At 33.7% G+C, this 26,275-nt stretch overlaps 2 protein-coding genes across 2 annotated transcripts; both read right to left on the bottom strand.

Annotated features, from left to right (window-relative positions):
* Positions 1-9,767: 9,767 nt before the first annotated feature.
* On the bottom strand, positions 9,768-10,400 carry LOC127080209 (uncharacterized mitochondrial protein AtMg00810-like). Its single transcript, XM_051020537.1, has one exon. The coding sequence runs from the start codon at positions 10,398-10,400 to the stop codon at positions 9,768-9,770; it is 633 nt and encodes a 210-aa protein (XP_050876494.1).
* A 7,191-nt stretch (positions 10,401-17,591) lies between these two features.
* LOC127083898 (protein NRT1/ PTR FAMILY 5.6) lies at positions 17,592-20,732 on the bottom strand. The gene is made up of 4 exons (XM_051024261.1): positions 20,465-20,732; positions 20,170-20,387; positions 18,653-19,197; positions 17,592-18,530 (listed from the first exon to the last, which is right to left on the bottom strand). The coding sequence occupies exons 1-4, from the start codon at positions 20,613-20,615 to the stop codon at positions 17,678-17,680; spliced, it is 1,767 nt and encodes a 588-aa protein (XP_050880218.1). The 5' UTR covers positions 20,616-20,732; the 3' UTR covers positions 17,592-17,677.
* Between the last annotated feature and the right edge of the window lie 5,543 nt (positions 20,733-26,275).

The following is a 26,275-nucleotide window of genomic DNA, read 5'->3' as shown; positions in this document are numbered from 1 at the left end:
TCTCATATGATTCATAATCAAAAGAGTCCAAGAGTCCATCTTTATGGAGTTTGGAATTGTGTTTCTCATTTATGTGGTCTAATCGACAGTGCCAAAGGTAAGTTGGATTTAACTCATAAGGTTTCATCCTTTTAGTATTAATGTTATAAATAGGCATTTTAAGATCAAGGACATATAGTCCATTGTTCATTTCTACAACAACGTAGAATATATCATTCAAATAAATTGAGCAACAATTGTTCTTTATAAATGAAAAACCAAACTTGTCCAAACAAGAAATGGAATTAATATTCCTGCTAATTATAGGTACATAATAACAGTTCTCTAACTGAATTATTAAACAACTAGGTAAAGTCAATACATAAGTTCCTATGGCTAAAGCAGCAACCTTTGCTCCATAGCCAACTCGTAGGTCGACTTCACCTTTTGCCAAATCTTTACTCCTTTTTAGTCCCTGCACATTTGTACAAATGTGAGAACCGCATCCAGTATCTAATACCCATGATGCAGAAGTAGATAAATTAATTTCAATAACAAAAATACCTGAAGTTGAAGTCTCTACTCCATTCTTCTTATCTTCCAGGTACTTTGGGCAGTTTCTCTTCCAGTGTCCGGTCTTACCGCAATGGAAGCAAGTGCCTTCTTTTGCTATGTCTCCACTAGGCTTTAAAGCAGCAACGGTGGGTTTGGGTTTGGCAACTTCCTTGCCTTTCCCTTTATCACCCTGCTTGGTGGGCCTTTTGTTCTGTCTCTTTCCATTTCCGATCATCAGAATGGACTTCCCTTTTGACTTCAGGTTCTGCTCAACAGTTCTTAACATGGCGAGCAATTCAGGAAGCGATTTGTCCATATCATTCATATTGAAATTTAGGACAAATTGACTGAACCCATATGGCAACGATTGCAAGATCAAATCAGTCGCAAGTTCCTTTCCGAGGGGAAAACCCAATCTCTCAAGGTTTTCCACATACCCAATCATCTTGAGTACATGGGGACCTACAGGGGCTCCCTCAGCTAACTTGCCTTGAAAAAGGGCTTTTGAAACTTCAAACCTCTCATGCCTTGCTTGCTCTTGATAGAGCATTTTCAGGTGTTCGATCATATCGAACGCTGCCATGTTCTCATGTTGCTTTTGCAATTCTGAGTTCATGGTAGCTAGCATGAGACAAGCAGTTTCATTGGCATCATCGACATGCTTCTTATAAGCATCTCTTTCTGCCTTAGGTGCAGAACTAGAAGGTTCCTCTTCAGGAACAGGTTTCTCCAAGACATACAGCTTTTTATCATGTTTGAGGACAATCCTCAAGTTTCGGTGCCAATCTAGAAAATTTGTCCCAGACAATTTTTCTTTGTCAAGGATTGATCGCAAGATGTTGTTAGAGGTATTTGCTGTCATGATAATCTACATAAGGATTAATGAAAATATAAGTATCATTGACATATTTAATTAGGCCTTTAATTAAATATGCTCCCACTATTTTACTCAAAACAAATGACCCTCATCATTTGATTCGGAAAATCCCGTTGGAAGATTTTCTAGTGGGTCGAGATCCATATTTCACTTCGTTCTAAGTCCGTGTAGGCGGATTACACAAAACTAGGTTATTTAGGTAGGAACTCCTTCCAATTGTATCTCATACAACTCTCGAAAATTTCAGTTGGGTGAATAACTCCTTATTCCAATCCATCACATGGATCATTCCCAACTCTTGATTTTAAACATATATAATATTATTATAATTAAGTTTGACCCATCGTTTTAGCAGTTGGATATTACAATTATCCCATCGCACCTTACCAATATAGAAAATGCACCTCGCGTAGGCGAAACCTACATTGTCCGATACTAGTCTTGATGAGTGCTAAAACTTGGAAAGCAAACATATATAATATTATTATAATTTGTTTAGTTAAGTTTGACCCATTGTTTTAAAAGTTGGATATTACAATTATCCCATCGCACCTTACTAATATAGAACATGCACCTCGCGTAGACGAAACCTACATTATCCGATACTAGTCTTGATGAGTGTTAAAACTTGGAAAGTATAAACTTAATATTTAATTTGAGGGGATTTGCAATTATTCTGATCTCACCGGCTTATTTATCATATAAATCGTCTCTCACATGCATCAACATACATTCACATGCATCAACATACATACATACATAATGAAACAGTTATGGCCCCTAGCGCAGTTGTTCTCCCAAGCCAATGAGAGAACCTAAGCTAACCTAATAACGATCTAAGCTTCCCCAAGCAAGATCTTCAAGGTTGTCCTCCTTTGGCATTGACTTCTTTGCTTTCTTCATGTCATTACATTACATAAAAGAAACTCGTTTTACATACGAGGGAGTGAGATGAGAAAAGAAGTTACATTGAGAAATTAAAAGAGAGGCACGACACGCAGGTCGTATTTTAAAACCCAAAACAAAATGAAGGAAAACTAAGGCCATAACCGATCACCACAAGACAATAATAAACACATTATTATTATCAATTTTAATTCTTTTAATCAATTAAAACTAAATTAAATCTCGACGAACGATCACATTACGCAAAGTTAGCCGAACGGGTGAGTTTTGCCTTGCGTTAACCGGTTAACCAAATGCGTTAACTGGTTAACACTGTTGAAAATCTGTTCAAAAAATGTTTTCTGCCTTGCGTTAACCGGTTAACCAAATGCGTTAACTGGTTAACACTGTTTGAAAATCTCTTGGAAAACTGTATTCTGTCTTGCGTTAACCGGTTAACCAAATGCGTTAACCGGTTAACACTGTTTGAAAAACTTAAAAAAAAATTATTTCGTATTCCGTTAACCGGTTAACCATATGCGTTAACCGGTTAACACTGTTCCAAAAAGTGTTTAGAAAACACAACTCTTGTGCAGTCATAACCCCAAACGCATAACTCTCTGACAACACAACCCTTGTGCCGTCACTAACCCTGATGCACCAATTTCAGACCGTCAAACACATCTCGATTGTTGATTCAGTATGATTGATCAACACGTCATTGCTTCACCATACTAATGTCGGATCAAGAAGCAAACGACCATTGATCGCTCAAAGGAAAACAACCATTGAGTGTTTGAATGAACGAAACAAGAACACTATATCATATATAATGTATTTTGCATCAGGATTACATATATCATATATATAACTTGATCGATCTTAATTTAATCTTTGATTCATTCTGTTTTAATCGTATTAATACAGAAAATAAACATTTATCAGATTCATGGTTTCGTAAGTGGCTCTGATACCACTGAAGGAGAATTGCCATCCAAGGCGCAGCGGAATTTAAAAATTTCTCCATTTAGTGATCCTTACGAATGGGCATGATCAGTGATAGAATCGTTACCTCTTGTGGCGATCACGAACATTGAACGATGACAACGTCTCTACTCAGTCCACACGAACAGATTCCTTCAATCTCAGTGCTAGCTGCTATGAATGAAGGCTTTGAGTGAGAGAGAGAGAGAGAGAGAAACGAAATTCCAATTAGAGTTCCAAGGCTTCTACCCAAGGGTTCTATTTATAGAACCACTTGTGTGGGATTCAAGCTAAAAAGCCCACTTAAGTGTATTTTGGCCCATATCTCATAATATGCCAAAATCACTTAAGTATTTGGTACCTTACCATATTTCGTATTCTACTTAAGTACACCGTACCTTACGATGATCCTTAGTTACTCTATCTCTCATCAATTCGTCCTTTGTGTGTGACCCTATAGGTTTTCGCGGCGTTGGAAATTATATTAAATCACGTATTTAACATAATAAACATTGAGCGGTATCTAGCAACACATCACTGCTACCCAAGACACGAAAATGTCATGTGATCTGACAAGTCCTTTTGTGATAATAATTATGTGTATAATTACCCATTTGCCCTTATGTCTATATTGAACACAAGGCATAGACCGTGTCATCCTTGTCCAGTTCAATATTGGGCCCATAGACATTTATCCTGTTACGCGGGATGGGCAAATTCCATCTAGGACACTCATGTTCCTCAGCATGCTTTGTGGAGTACCCATCAACTGTCTTTATGGTTATCCAGTTACGGACAACGTTGGATCAACAATAAAGCACTCGACTCTACATCTAGGGTCCATAGTGGTTTCAGGTCGAAGAGTGGTATACACCATTATCACCATGAGAATAACTTATGACACTTTGCATAACATTCTATATAGGATTCTCATAGCGGGTCAATCCGGTATAAATATTACTCTTAATATCCATACCTCTGTTTAAGACTTGATAACTCTTTATCCATGATCCATGAGATGTGATCATCAGTCTACAAACATAATAGTCTTCATGCTTTAATGTTATCCCACTTCACAATAAAGCTCGACTACGGATACTTTAAGAATAGTGTCCTTATGTTTAATGTGATCTCATGATTAAGTCATACTTGATACATTAAACGGACTATCTATTCCAGGGACTTTATTAAACAAACATAATAAAGAAAAAGCCTTTTATTATTAATAAATAATTCGATACAAGTACCAAAAGTATTGGCCTCTAGGGATTACACCAACATTTTAAACGGGTGACGAAAACTCGGATGGTCGAGTAAGACAACTCGTATTGTAATAATCGGGAAAGGGAATAGAAGACTCTAGACTGCTTTCTTTTTCATCTGAGTGATCACGAAAATAAGTTTGCGTATGGTTGATGTATTTTAGCATGAATGACAAATACTTGAATGACTGAGTAAGACAACTCATATCCAAGCATTTGAGAAGAGGAATTGAAGACTCAAAACCATCTCCCTTTTCGTATAGTTCGTTATGAAAATGATTTGATTAAGTATGAGTTGGTAAAAAATGACAATTGTTCGACTGACCGAGTAAGAGAACTCGTGTTCAAACAACTGAGGAGTGAAATTGAAAACTCAAAGTCAACTCCATTTTCATTTAGCTCATTGTGAAAATATTTCGATTTAATCGGGAAGTTTGTAGAGGAACGACACTTATTTGACCGGCTAAGTAAGAGAACTTGTATTCAAATAATCGAGGAGAAAAATTGAAGACTCAAAGTCATCTCCCTTTTTGTTTTGTTATTATAAAAGGATTTGATTTGTTTGTACTTAAATGAATTAGAAATGACGATCATTTGACTAACCGAGTAAGAAAACTCGTATTCAAATGATCGAGGAGAAAAACTGAAGACTCAAAGTCATCTCCCTTTTCGTTTTGTTATTATAAAAGGATTTGATTTGTTTGTACTTAAATTAATTAGAAATGACGACCATTTGACTAACCGAGTAAGAAAACTCGTATTCAAATAATCGAGGAGAGGAGTTGAAAACTCAAAACCATCCCCCTTTTTATTTCTAAGTGAAATGTTGTTTAGATGTGATTAAGTATTTTAATTTAACTTTCGATGTCGGATCGAGGTTTTAAAATTTGCATTCTTGTGAATGAATTGAATTTATTTGGTGAATAATCCATTTAATCGATTAATTAAAAACGAATAGGTCTCATTGTAAGAAAGCCCAAGAGTAGCCATGTGAGGTTGATGGCGATGCTTTTTCAAGCGATCGACTTACAAAGGCATTTAAAATGGGCTCGACTTTGAATCGAGAAGTTCTATTTGTTAAAAAAATTGGTTTGAATTGATGGCATGAGAATTATAATTTTTTTGTATCTTTTAAGTCTTTATCATTTTTAGGTTCATTTTAAGATGAGATGATGAATGTACAATGATATAGCATAAAGCAAAGTAAAGTAAATATAAAAATAAATAAATGTTAGAAGCGGATTTTAAAAGAGTTAGATGTTAATTGCGGAAATTAAAAATTAGAGTTAATTGTTAAATGTTAGGTGTTAATTGAAATCAACATGAAATAACAAGAGAATTGCAATAAAATATTAAATCTGAAACAAATAACTAAAGTTTAAACAATTAACAAAAGTATCATTAAATTAAAACTCAAAACAATATTAAACAATCGAAAATCTCAATTCTAAACTATTATCCAAAATATTAATTTTAAAATATTAATAAAGATTAAATTCTTAAATCATTCTAAATTACATTAAAAATCTAAAACAATTCTAAATCACCTTATAATTCTAATTAATCTACAATTATTTCTAAAAAAAAGAAATCTAATTAAATTCTAAAATATTTTCAAAGATTAAATTCTAAAATCATTCTAAATTAAATTAAAATTCTAAAATAATTCTAAATCACCTTATAATTCTAATTAATCTAGAATTATTTCTAAAAAAAGAGATCTAATTAAATTCTAAAATATTTTCAAAGATTAAATTCTAAAATCATTCTAAATTAAATTAAAAATTCTAAAATAATTCTAAATCACCTTATAATTCTAATTAATCTACAATTATTTCTAAAAAAAGAAATCTAATTAAATTCTAAAATATTTTCAAAGATTAAATTCTAAAATCATTCTAAATTAAATTATAAATTCTAAAATAATTCTAAATCACCTTATAATTCTAATTAATCTACAATTATTTCTAAAAAAGGAAACCTAATTAAATTCTAAAATATTTTCAAAGATTAAATTCTAAAATTATTCTAAATTAAATTAAAAATTCTAAAATAATTCTAAATCACCTTATAATTCTAATTAATCTACAATTATTTCTAAAAAAGAAATCTAATTAAATTCTAAAATATTTTCAAAGATTAAATTCTAAAATCATTCTAAATTAAATTAAAAATTCTAAAATAATTCTAAATCACCTTATAATTCTAATTAATCTACAATTATTTCTAAAAAAAAAGAAATCTAATTAAATTCTAAAATATTTTCTAATTAACATTCTAAAACAATCAGTATGGGCCTAAAAAGGACAACCCAATCGTATGGGGGTATGGATAGTGAAGATAAAAACACAACAAACAAATGAGGAAAATGGGCTCGAGTCTTGTATCGAGAAATATGTGGTTTAGTGCGATTATAATGCTTGGATTAATTACCAACTGTACATCTTTGAAGAACATAATTTTAAATAATTGGTGTAAATAGATTAATCGCACAAACGAAATATAAATAAATCCTATGCGCGAACCACCACTAGGATAATAATTAAAAGAAATGAAAAGGGTTAATTATACAAACAATAAAATAGATTTTGGTTATTTGATCAAAGATTAATTAATTATATATCCTAAAATGTCTATTTAATTTGAATAAAAAAAAGTCATATATGTAGAAAAACAATAGTCTTGAAAAGAAGATGGGCCTTCCTTAGGCCCAATCAAAATATACAACAAATAATGATAAAAAAATAAAAAAATAAAATGAAAAGGGGTAACCCATCCGAAAATGGGGTGCTAAAATAAACAAAAGACCAATTGGGCCTGGACTGGAAGCCCACCGCTGGAAAACAGGTTTCTCCCAATGAGGGAGGCTGACCTAAAGCTCTTTTGCCTAAAACCAGCAGAAAAGCGCTTAAGCGCTTCATTTGTTAAAAATAATTCTCTCTCTTCAAGAATAACCAGAGTTGCTCTGCAACTCCTTTCATCTTCTCCGTTCCCAACCTACCGGAGAAGGCGGTGGTCGCTGGCCAACGGCGGCGGCGCCACCTTCTTCTCCGGCGAATCACTTCCCCAAAAACCAAAACCTAAACACTAATCTTCCTATTTCAACCTCGCGGTTACGGATCCGACCATATTTTGCCCCAAAAAAACCTTAAACCAACATATCTAAACTCACCCACACCAAACAAACAAAAGTTAGGCAGAACAAGCAAAGCTTTTAGGCTAACGAAATGAGATCAAGATGGATAAATAGGAAGCTTGAGAAAGGAACCAACCAATCGTACTCGAAGCTTCGACGAGGGTCCTTCAGCGTGGTTTGTGTTGATCTTGTTCGGAAGCACGCCGCCGATGATGCCTTCTCCCTCCCGTCTCCAGATAAGCTTTCTCCTTCTGTTTTCGTTCTTAGGGTTTTCGAGAAATGTTATGGCTGTTGTGTTCTGGGTTTGCAAAAAATCGCTCTGTTGTTCTTGCTGTATTAATTTTTTTTTAAGGATTTTTTGAAAGTATCTTGCTGTGTGTTTGGGTTCGAAGAAAAACGAATTGTTCTGGATGTTTTTTTGCTGTTGGTTCTTTAAGGTTCTCTTTGAAATATTGTTGTGCGTTCTTGTTTCGGGTTTTAGAAAAAATTCGTGTTGTGTATCTTGTTGTGTGGTTCTTGTTTTTTTTGGATCATGAGAAAAATATCTTACTATCTCTATTTGTTCACCTCCTTTTGAATCCGTTTATGAAGGATTTCTTAAGTCTAAAAAAAACTCCTCTTTCCATTTGTCCCATCCCAGATTATGTGGGATTTAACTTCTATTGATTTGTTCTGTTTTAAGCTAATGTCAAAAGTGCTTTTTTGAGTATTCATGTTAACCTGCTGGATAAAGCTTCAAACTGAATGATTCATTTAGTTGTTTTTCAGCTCTCTAAGTGCTTTTGAAAAGTGCTTTTAAAATAAGCTATTTTTGTTCTCTGCAGATTACAACTCTGAGATGACCTGCTGGAATGGAAGGTGGCTGCTCCAAGCTTCAAGACAACCTATTTTCGTGACTAAGTCCAAAGTGATTTCATCCTAATTGCTTGGTTTTGGTCATTAGGAATCTATTTCCATATGTAGCAATTTTTTTTACTGTAATTACTTAGTTTAGTTTTTTTTTAGACAAAATGTGTGTTTGGATTATTTGGGACTTATTGAATTAAATTTTAATTATGTAATTACCTTTTAATCTTTTAAAATTTAACTCAATATTTATTTATGTTAATCATTCAACTTTTAAAAACAATACACTTCTAACTTAAGCATAATGACTTAATCTAAAGAACAACATAATTCTAATCTTAAACACAAAAACTAAGTATAGTAATTTAATTTTAAAAAAAAACACAATTCTAATTTAAACACAAAAATCTAAATGTACGACTTTTAATTTAAAAAAAAACACAATTCTATTTTAAATACAAAAATCTAAATATGGTACTTTTTAATTTAAAAACAACACAATTCTATTTTAAATACAAAAATCTAAACATGAGACTTTTAATTAAAAAAAACACAATTCTATTTTAAATACAAAAATCTAAACATGGGACTTTTAATTAAAAAAAAAACACAATTCTATTTTAAATACAAAAATCTAAACATGAGACTTTTAATTTAAAAAAAAAAACATAATTCTATTTTAAATACAAAAATCTAAATATGGGACTTTTAGTTTAAAAAAAACACATACATGTTTCTAAAAAATGAAAATTTAATTTGGGAACCCATGAAGAACTTAGAACTTGGTATAAATATTTGGGACGTGTAAATGGACTAGTAAATAGTGATCATAGAAATAATAACATGGCTCTTAATACTTACTAATAAAAAAATAAGTTTTGGATTAGTAATGTAAAAAGATTCAAACCATTTTTTAGATTATAGATACACTTATGCAAATAGGCCTTTGAAACAAAGAGATCTCATGGGTAAACCACAAATGGCCGAACAAAATTGGGGTATGACACATGTCTTCAATAAGATCTCTGATAAAATGATGACGAATGTTAATGAGATTTATCCTGCTGTGTTGAATAGGATTTTTGGATATATTGATAGCACTAATGTTGTCACAATATAATTTCATGACATCTTATTTAAAATTATATTCTTTTAACATCTGCTTCATCCAAATCAACTGAGAAAAGTTGCTTCCTGCTGCAATATACTCAGCCTTAGTAGTGGATAGGGACACAAAATTTTTCTACTTGCTGAACCAAGATATAAGATTGTTTCCTAAGAAGAAGCAACCTCCTAAAGTGTTTTTCCTATCATCAGCATTACCTGCCCAATCTGCATCACAATACCCTACAAGTATGGAATTAGATCCATGAGAGTATAACATGCCATAGTCACTTGTACCATTGATGTACTTCAGAATCCTCTTCACTTGATTGATGTGACTCATTTTGGGCTCAACTTGATATCTTGCACAAACACCTACAACAAATGTGATGTCAAGTTTGCTAGTTGTAAGGCATAACAGGCTACCAATCATGCTCCTGTATAAACTTTGATCCACATTAATACCTTTTTCATCTTTAGATAACTTCAAATGAGTAGGTGAAGGTGTCATCTTGTGACTATCATTCTCCATAACAAACTTCTTCATTATGTTCTTGGCATACTTACTTTGAGAGATGAAGATAGAATCATCCATATGCTTCACTTGAAGACCAAGAAAATAAGTTAATTCACCAACAAGACTCACCTCAAATTCAGATTGCATCTGCTTTACAAAATGTTGAACCTTCTCAATTGACATCCCACCAAACACAATGTCATCCACATATATCTGAGCAATCATGAGTTTGCCATCCTTCTCCTTAACAAACATGGTCTTGTTTATTCATGATTTCCTGTAGCCATTATTGACAAGAAACTATGTCAGTCTTTCATACCAACCCCTAGGAGCTTGCTTTAGCCCATAAAGAGCTTTCTTCAGTTTTAACACATGATCTGGAAAAGTAGGATCTATTAACCCCTTGGGATGTTCAACATACACCTCTTCATTTAAGTGCCATTCAAAAAGGCACTTTTCACATCCATCTGAAATAGTTTGAACTTCAGTATACATGCCATTCCTGAAAACAATCTTATGGATTCAAGACGAGCAACTAGAGCAAAGGTCTCATCAAAATCTACTTCTTCAATTTGAGTGTATCCTTGAGTCACAAGGCTGGCCTTATTTATGGTGAAACTCCCTTTTCATCAGATTTATTCTTATACACCCATTTTGTGCCAATAACAATTGTTCCTTCAGGCCTAGGAACGAAATCCCATACTTCATTCCTCTTGAATTGACCTAGCTCTTCTTGCATATCATTGATCCATAATTCATCAATTAAAGCCTCTTTCACATTCTTGGGTTCAAACTTAGATACAAAGCAAGAATTGGATACAACCTCTCTTGATCTAGTGGTTATTCATTCATTAATATTCCCTATCATGAGCTCCTTAGGGTGATATTTTTGGATTCTGATAGAAGGACCTTTGTTGGCTTGATTGACCTCTGATTAAGTACCTGCATACTTAGTGTTGGACTCAATGTCTGTTACATCTTTTGGGGCATCATTCATCTGAGATTATGTTCCAACATCTTCTTCGACATCAGTTTCCTTCTATATGATTTAATCATCAACCACAATATTAATAGATTCCATCATGAATTTGGTTCTGGAATTAAATACTCTATAGGCTCTGCTGTTTATAGAGTATCCCAAAAATATTCCATCATCACTCTTGGGATCCATCTTTCTTCTTTGTTCATGATCAACCAAAATGTAACATTTACTTCCAAATACATGAAAGTATTTGAGAGTAGGCTTCCCCCCTTTCCACAATTCATAGAGAGTAGCTGAAGTACCAGTTCTCAGAGTGACCCTATTATGAATATAACAAGCAATATTCATTGCTTCAGCCCAAAAATGGTAGGGTAGATGCTTAGAATGAAGCATGACTCTAGCTGATTCTTGTAGAGTCTTATTCTTGCGCTCAACAACTCCATTTTGCAGAGGGGTGATGGGAGAATAAAACTCATAGCCAATACCTTCAGAGGAGAAAAATTCAACAAATTTTCTATTTTTAAATTTCTTGCCATAGTCACTTCTAATCCTGACAATTCCATTTTCCTTCTTTCTTTGAAGCCTTTGACATAAATCCTTGAAAACCTCAAAGACATCTGATTTTTTCTTGATGAAGTTCACCCAAGTGAATCTTGAAAACTCATCAACAATAACATAAGCATACATTTTCCCACCAAGGTTCTCAACCTACATGGGTCGCATTAAATCCATATGAAAAAGTTCCAGAACCTTTGAAGTAGTCAGATATTAGATCTTCCGGTGTGACATCTTGGTCTACTTTCCAATTTGACACGCACCACGGGTTTTTCCTTCCTTAATCTTGAGCTTATGAATACCTCTGATAGCGTTTTTAGACATAATCTTCTTCATGCTTTTCAGATGCAAATGTCCAAGTTTTTGGTGCCACGGTTTGACTTCATCTTCCTTGCAACAAGCATGTGGAAGAAAAATTAATTTCTTGAGGTGTCCATGAGTAACAATTGTCCTTAGACCTGACCCCCCTCATCGGTACTTCATTCTTCTCATCAGTGACCAAACATTTAGACTTAGTGAAATTAAATTTAAGACCCTGGTCACATAACTGACTGATACTAATCAAATTAGAAGTCAGGGATTTTACAAGAAGAACATTATCAAGACTAGGGAGTCCTGTACAAGCTAGTCTTCCAACTCCTTTAATTTCACCTTTAGCCCCATCACCAAAAGTGATATAATTGGTGGAGTAAGACTTGATGTCCACCAAGAACTTATTGACCCCTGTCATATGTCTAGAACATCCACTATTAAAGTACCAGTCTTCTATAGCTGAAGCTCTAAGAGAGGTGTGAGCTATAAGACTAGTGGTGACAGGCTTAGGTATCCACTCCTTTCTAGTTTTAATCACTACTTGATTAACCCTAGGCTGTGTTGGACGCCTTGGATAACCATACAGTTTGAAACATAAGGGTTTTATATGACCAAATTTTCCACAGTAATGACGTGTCCATTGCAATAGCTTGCCTCCAGTTTGAGTATTCTGATGTCTGGCACGATGTTGAGACATATGATTAGACATCATAGGCTCAATCTTCCTTTTTGGAGGAACAAAGCTTGTCACATGGGTTTCTCCTTGTTTGTTTAAAGATTGATAATTAAATCTTATCCCTTTCAAGTCTCCAACCACTTTCCCAACTTGAAGAACTTCATCTAACATATCAGAGCCATTGTTCAACATTCTTACATACTTTGTCATGTTCTAAAATTTAGAAGTCAATAGAGTCACCTCATTTTGAAGACCAGAGATAGTAGACAAATCTTTTTCTTTTTCAGCCTGCAGTTGAGATATAATTTTCTTCTATTTTTCGCCCAGTTGACAAACTTCTTCACTTCTGATGCACAGTTCTTTGTAAGAGGCAATCAGTTCATCATAAGAGACTTCTTCATCACAAGAATCTTCATCAGAATCAAATCTTCCAATTAAAGCAGTTACATGTTTAGTATATTCATCCTCGGGTTCACTTTTAGAGTTATCAAACCCCTTTCTTTTGTTTCTTGAGATATGTAGGGTATTTTGCTCTAATGTGTCTAAATCCTTCACACCTATGACATTGAATGCCTTTACCTTGATTGGATTTCTCTTCTGTTCTTGTTCTTCTATGAAAGTTATTGTTCTTGCTGATGTCAGATGAATTGTTCTTGACATTTGGTTTTGACTTCCTGTTCATTCTCTTCAGTACCTTGTTGAATTGTCTCCCAAGCAGTACAATAGCATTAGACATTCCTTCATCAGTATCCGAGTCACATTGGTCCTCTTCAACTTCAGTGTTGGATACAAAAGTCATGCACTTGTTCTTCTTTTCAGATCTGTCACTAATACCCAATTCAAAAGTTTTGGGTGACCCAACAAGTTCATCTACTCTCATGTTGCTGATGTCTTGGGCTACTTCAATGACTGTGACCTTCATGTCAAATTTCTTAGGTAAGGACCTGAGAATTTTTCTAACCATCTTTTCTTCTAACATCTTCTCTCCCAAGACACTAGATGAATTTTCTATTTCAAGAACGTTCATGTGAAAATCATGAATACTCTCATCATCTTTCATATTTAGATTCTCAAATCTGGTAGTGAGAAGATGAAGTCTAGACATCTTCACATTAGATGTGCCTTCATGAGTTGTTATGAGAATTTCCCATGCATCTTTGGCCATAGTATAGGTGTTTATTAACCTGAATATCTTTTTGTCAACTCCATTGAATAGAGAATTCAAAGCTTTGGAGTTTTCAAGAGCTAGTTCATCCTCTTCCTTAGACCAGTCCTCTTCAAGCTTCAAGTCAGTAGTAGCCTTCCCATCTTTGTCCTTCACAACAGGATGTTCCCAACCCTTGATGATAGCTTTCTAAGTCTTGCTATCCATATATTTTTGGAATGCCACCATACGTGTCTTCCAATAGTCATACTTGGTGCATATAAGATGGATGGTCTGTTAACAAATCCTTCTTCCATGTCCATGGTACCAGAAAGTATCTTCCCCGGATCTCACCTAGAAACAGAGAAGGATGCCTGCTCTAATATCAATTGAAATTCTGGTATTCAGATATCAGATGTCATATGCAATCTCATAACACTAATATAAGGACTTCACACAACAATAGTAATAAGGATGTTAAAACGCACTCTTGAAAGTAAATAACACAGATGATTGTTAATCCATTTCGGTGCAACTTCACCTACATCTACGGGCATCCAAACCAGGAAGGAAATCCACTATAATATTATTAGTTGGAAGACCTCAATAAACAACCTCCTGTTTACAATCTTCTCACCTAATCACTACCCGTGATATTTCTATCTATGACTCTCCTAGATATGAGACCCCTCTCACTTCCCTTCAATCACACGCATTGATAATGACTTTAATCAAAGAATAGATGACACTCTTCCAAAACATATCATCCACTCTTGCTTAAAAGCTTATGAGTGATTAGGAATTACAACTCAAAGACAAAGTCCAACTCTAATATCTACAAGATATAAAAGTGGATCACAAATAACAAAGAACACTAAAACCCTAATTTCACAATACTCAAGCGTAGCTCTCACTTCTTTAAATTAGGTTAGCAACATTCTCTTTGAATAACCTTTGATAAGAGTGGGCTTAGGCTTAAAACCGCACCAGATCCAATCAGAACTGTTGCACAAAGTCTGCAGAATCTTTTCCATAAAATCAGGAACAAGATCACTTGTTTCCTAAAATGTCTCAACATCCTTTTTTATGAAACAAGTGCACTGCTGGAAATGAAACAAGAGTTCCTAAAATAAACCTTCTTGGCTAGTCATATATGATAGCTGGATATTCAGAGATCTCATAATAAAATAAGTCTTCCAAGAAGTAAAACAAAACCTGCAAAAATGTCTAATCAACATGTCAAGACATCTTGCTCAACATCTTGTTGTGATACATGTTTTAACAAAATTGTTGTCAATCATAAAAACAGAGACCTTAGAATCTCCCCATGTGATTTTTTTGACTAAAACAACCTTTGCATCATATAGCTGGAGAAAAGATAAAACAACAACAATAATCACAAGCACAAAAACCAAACAACCAAACTCTTGGTATAACACCAAGACATATCAGAGGCACACGTAGCAGAAGTAAGTAGAAACCCAACCTCTTAGAAAACACATAGAGAGAAATAAACTCTCACACTCCAAGCCTCCTTCAAAGAAGAAATTCTCTGAAATAAAATGTCAAGACATTTTGTCTAACATCACAACAAGCACACAACAGCCTAAGCACAAACAAATCATACTCCCCCTGAATGTCATGATCAACAACACAAAAACTACTCCCCCTGTCACATAAGAAACATACTCCCCCTCAAAGAAACAACCTTCACACATAACACACATGGCATCAAAAAAAGCATTCAAGAGCACAACTTTACACTATTTACTCCCTCTTTTTAGCCAGAGTATGAAAAACCAAGCATACATTCTTCAATGGAAACAAAACAATAGAGCAAAATAGTAGAAAAACATGTGAGTTAGAGGTACATACCATTGCACACAAAGGTGCAATATTCAGGGCAATGGCCCACTAAACGAAACATACATAGTCAAATAGACGCCACAAATGTCAGCAAAAGCATCTGATTCATCTACAGAAGTAGCACCAACAACAACATCCTCTTCTTCCTTATCTCCTTCTTCAGCATTACCAGACACATTCTCATAAGGACTCTCTTCAGCCAAAAATTTTATCAGTCTTTCAAGTCTGATCTTCCTTTTAGTGCAGGTCTTGATAGTATCGTCCAAAGTTTTACATGTGTCCTTTAATGTAGCAATCAGACCAACCTTGGAGGTTGAACTGATAAACTCTTTTCAGATGTCAAGAAAATATCCGTGACATGTGTCCCTGCAAACAACGTGTAGTGAAGAGAAAACGGGGATTCCCTCTTGCTAGCAGCATTAGCATTATTCAGGATACTTGAGTGTTGACTGAGAATAATTCCACATATAAGTGAAGGAAATGCAATGGGCATCTTCACTGCACAAGTACCGGCATGCTTCAATGTTTGTCCAAAAACATAATCTCCAAAATCAAAGTTGGTCTTGGTACCAACTGCATAAATGAATTTCTCAAATCTAGTGGCAATGGTTGATGTATGGTTTGTGGGAACCCGGTTAGCAGCACCAATCATGTGAAGGATTGCATACTTTACACTTAATTTTCTAGCTGACAACTTTCCTTTTCTAGGCCATTGTACAACCTGTTTTGCAGTAATTTCTTTGCAAACTTGGTTGTGAATCACCTCTATCTCAGGCTGAGCCGACCTTGAGCAAGGGCAAGACGATCCTTAGTCCAGGGCCTCCAAATTATGGGGCCCAATTTTGTTTTTAAAAAAACAAAATATATATTTAATAATCTATTAAATAAATTATAAAATGAAAAATAAACATGAGTTTGTCATTGGTCAAATGGTAGGAGATTGATTTTTAAATGCGGTGGTAAATTTTGTGGGTTCAATCCTCTTTGTTATACCTTTTTTAGGTGTGATCATTGTTAGACTCTTGCTTATGTAATGATATTCTCTTGTTTAAAACTTCTGCCATAACTAACTTATAATCTTAATTATGTAAGGATATTCTCTTGTTTAAAATTTCTACCATAGCTAGTTTATAATCTTAATTTGGTAATTTTCTCTTATAAAAAAATTTATATCAAATTGATCATAAATACAAGAATTTGAAAGTGAATGCAGTAAAATATTTTTATTTGACGAATACAAAATCATTCTTTTTTTTAAAGTATATTTTTGATTAAGGGTCCATTTATATTATTTGCATCAGACCTCTAAAAAATTACGACCGATCTTGAGACTTTCTAAAATAAATCAGGTTCTAAATCTAAACTATTTAACTACCATTTATCAACTTCATTCATTATTATTCTTGTTCTAATTAGGATCCAAATTTTGTGTTTGATGACCTTATCAAGTCAACCTTTGGATGTTGTGCTGGTGGAATGTATTATATTACCTTTAAACAGTTCTGCTACAATTTTCCAGGCCAAAGTCTGGGAAAGGTTGTGTGGGCTGCCGCCTGAGGTCATTTCCTGTGCCATTAAAACGTAATAATGTTGAAGATTTTACTTCAAGTCATTTGTTCTTGAATGTTTGCTATGAAGATTTTACTTTAAGTCACTTTTTCTTCGATGTTTGCTATGAAGATTTTACTTTGAGTTATTTGTTCTGGGATGTTTGCTATGAAGATTTTTCTGAGTCATTCGTTCTTGGATGTCAGCATTGAAATCCAGCCACTATGTAAGTATTGAAAAGTATGAGCTTTACATATGGAACAAAATGAAAGTCCTATTATTTACAAAATGGCACCTTTTAAAAAGGCGAATTTGTTTCATTGATCTATACAAAAGTGACATAAAAAAAAGCCAAAAAAATGATGAGACAGAAAACAATATGTAAAACATTTAATTCATCACAAGAATATTAATGTGAGATACATACAATACAGCTAAAGTAGTTCTCATCATGTGATCATCTCTACCCCATCACTCTCACAACCATTAATTTCATTACCTCTCCTCTCTACACTCTTATAAGTATACCTCTTTGCTATAAAAATATAGGCACACAAATTCAAAGCATTAATAATTGCCAACATCCAATAATACTTATCCAAACGACTTGAATTTATATCCTTCCCAAACCAACTTTTTCCATTCTTTTCTGTCACATAATCCACAATAATGATTAAGAAACTGCTTAAGAAACTTCCAACTCCAATCACACTAAGATATAAAGCCATTCCTAAGCTTCTCATTGAATCAGGAACTTGGTCATAGAAATACTCTTGTAAACCAACAAGAGAAAATGCATCACCAAAGCCAAGAATAAAACATTGAGGTACTAACCAAAATACACTCAGTCTCATAGTCTTTTCTTGTTCATGCATTCTAAGTCTCTTAGCTTCTACTAAAGCTGCAACAATCATAACTATAACTGAAAATGTTAAGCCAATGGAAATTCTTTTAAGTATGCTGATTCCTCTTTCATTACCAGTGATTTTTCTCATACTCGGAACAATAATCCTATCATAAATAGGAACAAATATAATGGTTCCAATAGCTGCCGCAGCGGAAACAGAAGCCGGTGGGATTGTGAAACTGTCACTAAGCTTTAAGTTCATAGAAGCTGCTTGTTTTACAAAGAGTGTTGAACCTTGTGCTAAACATATTCCTGTTGTTAATGATGTTAACCATATGGGAATTAGGTTCAGAATAAGCTTTGTTTCTTCCACTCTTGTCACTGTTGTTAATCTCCATGGATTCCTTTTTTTATCAATTTGTGTATCTTCTATTATTGCAGCCTTGTCAAGAAACCTATTCATTCATTTCAAATTATATTAGACTATTATTAGACACTGACACGTAACACTGACATGTGTCAGACACCAGAGACACGCCGATTACAAATGCTTATGATAATTTCAAATAAGTCATACCTTAGGTTGTTAGTATTTGAAAGAAGCCTCCCTTGGGAGTTATCCGACTTTGGAACTTCATACAACAAATCAGGATTTGAAGGACAAGATAATTTCCTTTTCCTTATAGCTGCAACTAGGACCTGTAAAATTGGTTTTAGAGTGTTTCCTTGTGGCCTTCTATACCTATAAAATGGCTTCCCAACATAGAAAGCTATGATACATAAAGCCATAAGTATTGTTAAAATAAGACAAGCAGCTCCCCAGCTAACAAAATCTTGAACATAAACAATCACAGTTGCACCAAGCAGCAATGCAAAACACAGTGCGAAGTTCCACCAATTGAAGAAAGACATCTTCTTCTTCCTTTCTTCGACGTGATCTTCGTCGAATTGATCGGCTCCGAAGCTTTCTAAGCATGGTTTGTGTCCTCCAGTACCCAAGGAGATGCAGTAAAGGGAAAGGAAGAAAACTACTTCATGAAGCTTTCGTGGCTGAAGACATGTCTTTGTGTTGCATGGCTTTAAACTTGGAATGTATTGAGACATTGTCAATAGACTTAATCCCTGGTTTGAGTTTCACAATTAGAAAATTAAATTTGATTTTCATGGAAAATTAATATTTCTTTTAAAACAATGTTAATTAAAATACACTTCATTTTCATATACTTGTTCGTTGTTAGTTAATAATATAATCATACAAAAGCTATAGTTTATTTGTTATTTTATATAATTTATTTTATCAATAAATTTAAAAGTTTGGTGGTCATGATTCTTAAAAGTATAGATTAAATATTATTAAAAAATATATTTATATTAGAGAATTAATTTTTTAATTTTTCGTGATTAATATTTGAATTTTTTATTAATTAAAAATAAGAAGTAAAAAATTTATGTTTATAGATCTCCATAAAAATTTTAGAGATTCGTAGGGATCTGTGGAGACGGAGATGAAGGACAAAGTTCTCTCATAGAAGAGATTCGATACGGATATGAGAAATAATAGATATGAAAATGGAGATTAAGATGATAGTAGAGATCTGTGAAAACGGAGATGAAGGACAAGGTTCTCTCATAGAAGAGATTCGATACGAATATGAGAAATAATAGATACGAAAAGGGAGATTAAGATGATAATATATTTCTGGCTCTTCTCCATTCACATCCCTATTATGAGATAAGATATATAGTGCTTAAAGATACGATTATAAAAGATGTGAAGGACATGTTATATAATAAAAAGTTAATTAAAATGTGCATTCCATGCAAAAATATAATTTATCATTTTATTTTGTTTTAATATAAAAATCTTGCTGTTTCTTTTTGTAAATTCTTGTATTACTTTGTTGCTTATGATAACGATATCTAACCAATTGATGTGAAATTTGTTATATTTAATTATTATAATTAATTTTTGTCTTTATTTTTAACAAAATTAAAAAAAAAGTTGAAAAATAGATATGTGGATTCACCTGTAAAAGTCTGTTAAAAATATAACAAGAAAACATGTTTAGAAAAAATAAAAAATAAAAGATTTACCATGAGGTAAACAAGGGAAGAAAACAAGACCATAGGAAATCGACCAGTGTAAGCATCGGCAAGAAATCCACCAATCAGAGGCATTAAGGTTGTTGTTCCTGTCCAGTAGTTTACATTCTTCGCTGCTGTTTTCAGATCTTCATGCATCACCTTAGTAAGATAGGATATCAGATTTGATGCTATTCCAAAAAAGCTCACTCTTTCACTAAATTCAATTGCTGCAACACATCATGCAAAATTAACATAATTACAAACTTGTAAAAAAAAATTATGAATACAAGTAGACATATCTTACTTAGGACAAAGAGAGAAGCTATCCAAACACCAGTTGAAGCACGACGAGGAACTTGGCCTTTATAATCCACAGAACCATCATAAACAAATTTCTCCTGTTCACTTTTTTCTTCTCTTGAACTTTGCTTTCTCTTCTCTTTCTCTTGATCCATATTTACAAATGGAAAGTGAAACAAGCTTCAGAGGTTCTTAATTGGAATGTTATGTTAAATATGTATACTAGCTATGTTGGTTGGTAGTCTCATTATTGACATCTTTTCAAGTGCATTTAATAAACGGTTTTTGTGGTTGTTTTCTAAATATTTACTTCAAAATAAAATTATATATTTATTTTTGTAAAATATTTTAATATCAACCATAAAATGGATTGAAAAGGCGTTGTAGGAAGAGGGTCATGATACAGAGTTCCACTAAAAAAAGTACTTAAAACTTTAGCCATAGAATTTTTTTTGAGGGAGTAGTTGTCGGTTGAAAAACTTGAAGGAGTAGTGGAGATAATGGGAATTTCACGCAGCAATAATATCTATCGGGATTATTGAGTTTGTAATCACTAATAATCATATGTACACCAGTTTGTTAAAATAATTGATATGTACGTTTGTGTTGTGTCTGTGATAGTAAATGAAAGTCATTCTTGTTCCACCAAATTGAATCAAATTATTTTAAATGCCTGATGAGCTCTAATCAAAATCACTCAACTACATACAGAAATACTTTAATTATTTTTTTTTTAAATTATTATTGATGTCGTAATGTTAGTGTTGGTGTCATGCTCTGACTGTCTGTGTGCTTCATGCTTCATAGATGGTGGATCATAACCAGTGTAAAATTAGAAAACTCTTATTTTAAACTGTTTGAATCAAAGAACCATAATATTTCTTGAAATTGTTTAGGTTAAAGAAATTAGAGCAATCTCTCTCTCTCTTTATATATATATATATATATATATATATATATATATATATATATATATATATATATATATATATATATATATATATATATATATATATATAACATCAAAATTTGAAACATTTCTCATTCAAATAAAATAATAAGTCGTTTTGTAAATTCTCGCACAAATTTCTAAATTTTATTGATAGAATTATATCTTTGAACTCCATTTACTTTGCACTAATGAGTTGATTGTTACGTAAGCAATGCCCTAGTATTTATAGAACCTTATACATCCTAAGCTTATGTTATCATGTCATATCATGCATCACATTTATGGTTCTCATGCATTGCTAACTAGTTGTTCCAATCATCTTCATACATCATATATTGTGTAATACTAGGTGTCTTAGTGTACAAGCTACTACTTCTTATAATACTACTCCACAAGTTTAAGGAGGAACAAAAGTTAAGACTTTGAGCTTGGTCCTAAGATCCTAAAACTCCCTCGTGCCAATGGGCTTTGTGAGGGCGTCTGCAAGTTGCAAGGAGCATGATACATGTTGAATCTGCAATTTCTTAGAGATAACACACCCACAAACGAAATGAATATCAAACTCAATATATTGTGTTCGAGCATGAAGGATTGGATTGTGAGACAATAAGATTGCACTAAAATTATCACACAAAAGAGTAGGAGATAAGAATGCGACTGTAAGTTCTTGAAGAAGTGATTCGAACCATATTAATTCATAGGAAATATGAGCAAGCGCACGATATTTGGCTTTAGTGCTTGATCTAACCACAAGACGTTGTTCCTTAGAGCTCCAAGACATAAGATTCATACTAAAGAAAATGCAAAATTCAGAGGTAGAGCGGCGATCATCGAGATCACTGACCCATCCGGAATCCCTATATGCACGTACGAAGAACTTCTATGACAATGGAGCTGGAGAAAGAAAGAGACCATGTGTGATTATGCCACTAAGATAGCGTAAGATCCTCTTAATTGCTGCCCAGTGAGACTCTAATAGAGATTTCATGGGTTGACATGATTCGTTTACATTGAAGGCAATATCTGGTCGCATGAGAGACACGTATTGAAGAGCTTCGTCAATGGAGAAATATAGATGAGGATCTGAGGGAGAAAAGGTGTTAGGTTTGTTGTGACGACAGGTATTGAGCATATGAGTGGCGTCACAATTCACATTGCATATTTTGGCATGAGAGAGGAGATCATGAATATACTTTGTTTGAATGAGAAGAAGACCACTTGTGGAGAGTCGTTTGATCTCTATACCAAGAAAGTATTTTGGAGCCCCTAGTTTGTTGAGGGAAAATGTTGCATGAAGAGAATCAATTATCTTATGAACCAAAGTGTAGATGATGATCATGTAATGAGAATATCATAAACATACACCAATACATAGAGTGTGATTCCTTAGTTAGAGTATGTGAAGATAGAATGATCACATTTATTATGAATGAAACCAAAATGAACAAGGGCCTGAGTTAGCTTCCCATACCATGCCTTAGGGGCCAGCTTATGGCCATATAGAGCTTTGTTTAACTTGCATACAAGTGTAGAATCTTGTTGTTCAAAACCAAGGGGTTGAGTCATTTATACTTCCTATTGAAGTTAGCTATTAAGAAACACATTATTTATATCAATTTGTTGAAGCTCCCAATTATGAGTCAGGACAAAAGTAAGAACGACTCTAATGGTGGTTGGCTTCATAATAGGTTAGAAAGTTCCATTAAAATTGAATCCAAATTATCGATGATATCCATTAGCATCAAGTCGGGATTCATATTAATTTATAATACCTTCAGAATTCTCTTTCACTTTGAAGACCCACCTACATCCAGCAGGCTTTCTATGAGTAGGAAGAGTTGTTAATTTCAATGTTTGATTGGCCAGGAGTACATCATACTCTAGTTACATAGCTTTATGCTAGTTTGGTTAAGCAAGAGCTTGATTGATAGAAGTGGGTTTCACATGTGTGAGAACAGCTTCAGGCTTTGAATGACCTGATTTAGCTCTTGTAAACATAGGATGATCATTGAGATGAAGAACTGGAGGAATGGTATTACGATGTATTGAAGGTGTCACAATTACTCAGTAGATTGGACATGTGAGCTAGTTTCATTAGCAAGAGTCATGTTTGGACTCGGATGCATTAAAGAGTTTAAGCTATTAGGCGGAGGTATGATACCAAGATTGCTAAAAGAAGTTTGAGGTAGGGTAGACTCAGTTATAGGACCATGTCTAGGATTTTATTGAGCAAGAGGTGTAGTAGTTGATGATAGGTTATTTGAGACAAATGAATAGGGGGATATTATTGATTGGATTAATGGAAGTGGCATTAGGCATTTAAAGAAGAAGTATTTGAGGAAAAGTAAGAGACTCGGTAGGACCAGGTGAAGGACACAAGGTGATTGAACTAGCTGGAAACATAGTTGAAAATAAAACGGAATTCTAAAGAAATTTAACATCTTCAGAGATGAAAATCTTTCCACACCTGTTAAGGCACTTGTAACCTCTATGTTGAGATAACACACCTAGGTAAATAGCCTATTGGCTTCTAAAATATTGTTTGAGCTTATTATAGGGATTAGTGAAAGGAAAACAAGCTCCACCAAAAAATCTTAAGAGACTCATAGATAGGTAACTTTTTGTACAAGGCATGATATGGAGAATGGAATTTAGGTAATATTGCAGAAGGAATCATGTTTATAACATGCACTGTTGTAGAAAAGTTGTGATCCCAAAATTGTAATGGAAAGGATGAGTGAGATAACAAAGTCAGTCACATTTCCACTAGATGGTTATGTTTTCTTTCCATAGTTCCATTTTGGTGAGATGTGTGTAGACAAGCGAATCTATGTGATATTGTCATACCCCAAAATTTGCTCTATTATTTTCAATTTTTATCTGACTTTTTCATCTGCATCCTCCTAGGTATTTAGGTTATTTCTCTCATTTCAATTTTTAAAAAATATCATTGATTCAAAAGTTTTGTGCTTAGATTCTTATTGATTGGTCTAGCAAGTATCATGGGCTAGGATCTTCTTCAATTGGATCAAACCTGTTGAGACTGTTTTACATTGGCATGCGTGCTTATCTCTTGAAACCCTAATTTTTGGTTCTTGGCACTTATGGATCATAGGGTTTGCATCTTGGCATTGCATTTGATTTAGGATTGATGGCTTACTTGGTCAACCATGGAATATGGTATTTGACTGATTAATCTTTTTATGGGCCTTTTTCAATACACTTAGTCCTCTAATTGGTTTTTTTAGATCATGATACGAAACTTCATTTAGGTGATCAATACATTCAAATCCAAGATTCAGTTTCAGTCAAGATTCATTCAAATTATGAAGCGAAAAAGCATACAAAAACATAAATTACACAATTCATACAAAAGGAAGCTACTTTCATTGCAAATCGTCTGTGCATTACATTACAAAAAGAATTCAAATCCAATTCCACATAAAAATATACATATTTACCTAAATTTGACCTTGGTTAACTGTTGACTTTTTGGTCAACATTTGACCAAAGTCAACTGACCTAACCTATACCTAATCAAACTTTCTTCATAAGATATTCCTCCAAAAGCCTTCAAATGTCCTAATGAGTCTTATTGGTGCGCCAAGTTTCTTCATGATCAATCCTTGCCATGCATTGTGCCAAGCCTAGTTCCTTCCACTATATGCATATATGCCTTGCCAAATATTCATGCCTTGTCAAAATATTGTGTCATATCAAGTCTTGCAATAATGAAACAAATACACACAATCAGATCTCGTAACCAATCATCATTCGATATTCGCATTTCACTTAACTTATTAACATGACAATTATAATACTAAACAAAGCATCATTAGCAAACCAATCCATTTCATTTTAGAATTCAAACCATGTCTAATAGGTCTCAAAATTCAGTTAGCTTGAATTCCAATCCAATCTAGTTCAGGCCTGTCTAACTTGGTTCACAAATGGCAACTTCTCTTTTTACCTTCAAGAGTTACAGACTCTGGCAACACCCTTCCTTCTCTTTCTTCCCTATAGAGTTACAGACTCTGGCATTCTGCCTTGTAGAGCTAGAAACTCTGGAAATCTCTTTATATCCTGTGGAGCCTCATGCTCTAGTAACTCTCACTCTGCCCTATAGAGTTACAGACTCTAGCAACCTTGCTTTTTTCCGTGTAGAGTTACAGACTTTGGAAACATTCATTTCTGCCTTGTAGAGTTACAGAGTCTGGAAATCATCCATTCTTGCCTCATAGAGTTATAGAATATGATAACCTTTCATATTTCCTGTTATGTTAGCAAATTTTCATACAACGCCCTGTTGAGTTACAGACTATGGCAAACTCTCTTCTTTCATATAAAGCCTTATAGAGTTACAAACTCTGGATAAATCCTACAATCCTTGTATTGGCCATACCATATATTGGTTAACACCATATTCTCTGATTGAAATACCATTTTCTCTTTCTCTTTTAGGATAATCACCATCTATTGGTTAATGCCATATTCTTTTACTATTTTTTGCTAATTACCATATATTGGTTAGTGCCACACTCATTCTATTCAAGCAATTTTTTTCTCCTTTTGGCAACCTAATCAACTCTTTCTTTTCATTGTTTATATCCTTATTTCCATAAACTACAAAGCTCTTATTTCTTTATTGCACTATGAGGATAGGTAGGCACTAGGGACTAATCCTTGGCGAGCACACTAATTATTATAATTGTTTCCCTTTTTCAAGTAACCTTTAGATGATAACACACATTTGAGCAAAGAACAATCGAAATGGTTTATATTCGCACGACATGTAATAATTTTATCGCTTTATTTTTATTGCTTTGTTTAGGTATTTTTTAACACAAGAATAAAATCAATCAT

This window comes from Lathyrus oleraceus, chromosome 5 (genome assembly GCF_024323335.1).
Source record: "Lathyrus oleraceus cultivar Zhongwan6 chromosome 5, CAAS_Psat_ZW6_1.0, whole genome shotgun sequence".
In the NCBI taxonomy this organism is placed as follows: domain Eukaryota; kingdom Viridiplantae; phylum Streptophyta; class Magnoliopsida; order Fabales; family Fabaceae; genus Lathyrus; species Lathyrus oleraceus.
The sequence above is the reverse complement of the archived record's forward strand: the minus strand, read 5'-3'. Positions and strand labels throughout refer to the sequence as shown.

What these genes read in the sequence shown, in the direction of transcription:
- LOC127080209 (XM_051020537.1), bottom strand. Translation starts at nt 10,400, where the DNA reads ATGTTTGTTAAGGAGAAGGATGGCAAACTCATGATTGCTCAGATATAT.
- LOC127083898 (XM_051024261.1), bottom strand. Translation starts at nt 20,615, where the DNA reads ATGGATCAAGAGAAAGAGAAGAGAAAGCAAAGTTCAAGAGAAGAAAAA. An exon ending in AGCTTCTCTCTTTGTCCTAA is followed by an intron (nt 20,388 to 20,464) that starts GTAAGATATGTC and finishes GATGTGTTGCAG; the next exon opens with CAATTGAATTTAGTGAAAGA. An exon ending in CTTCCCTTGTTTACCTCATG is followed by an intron (nt 19,198 to 20,169) that starts GTAAATCTTTTA and finishes AACTCAAACCAG; the next exon opens with GGATTAAGTCTATTGACAAT.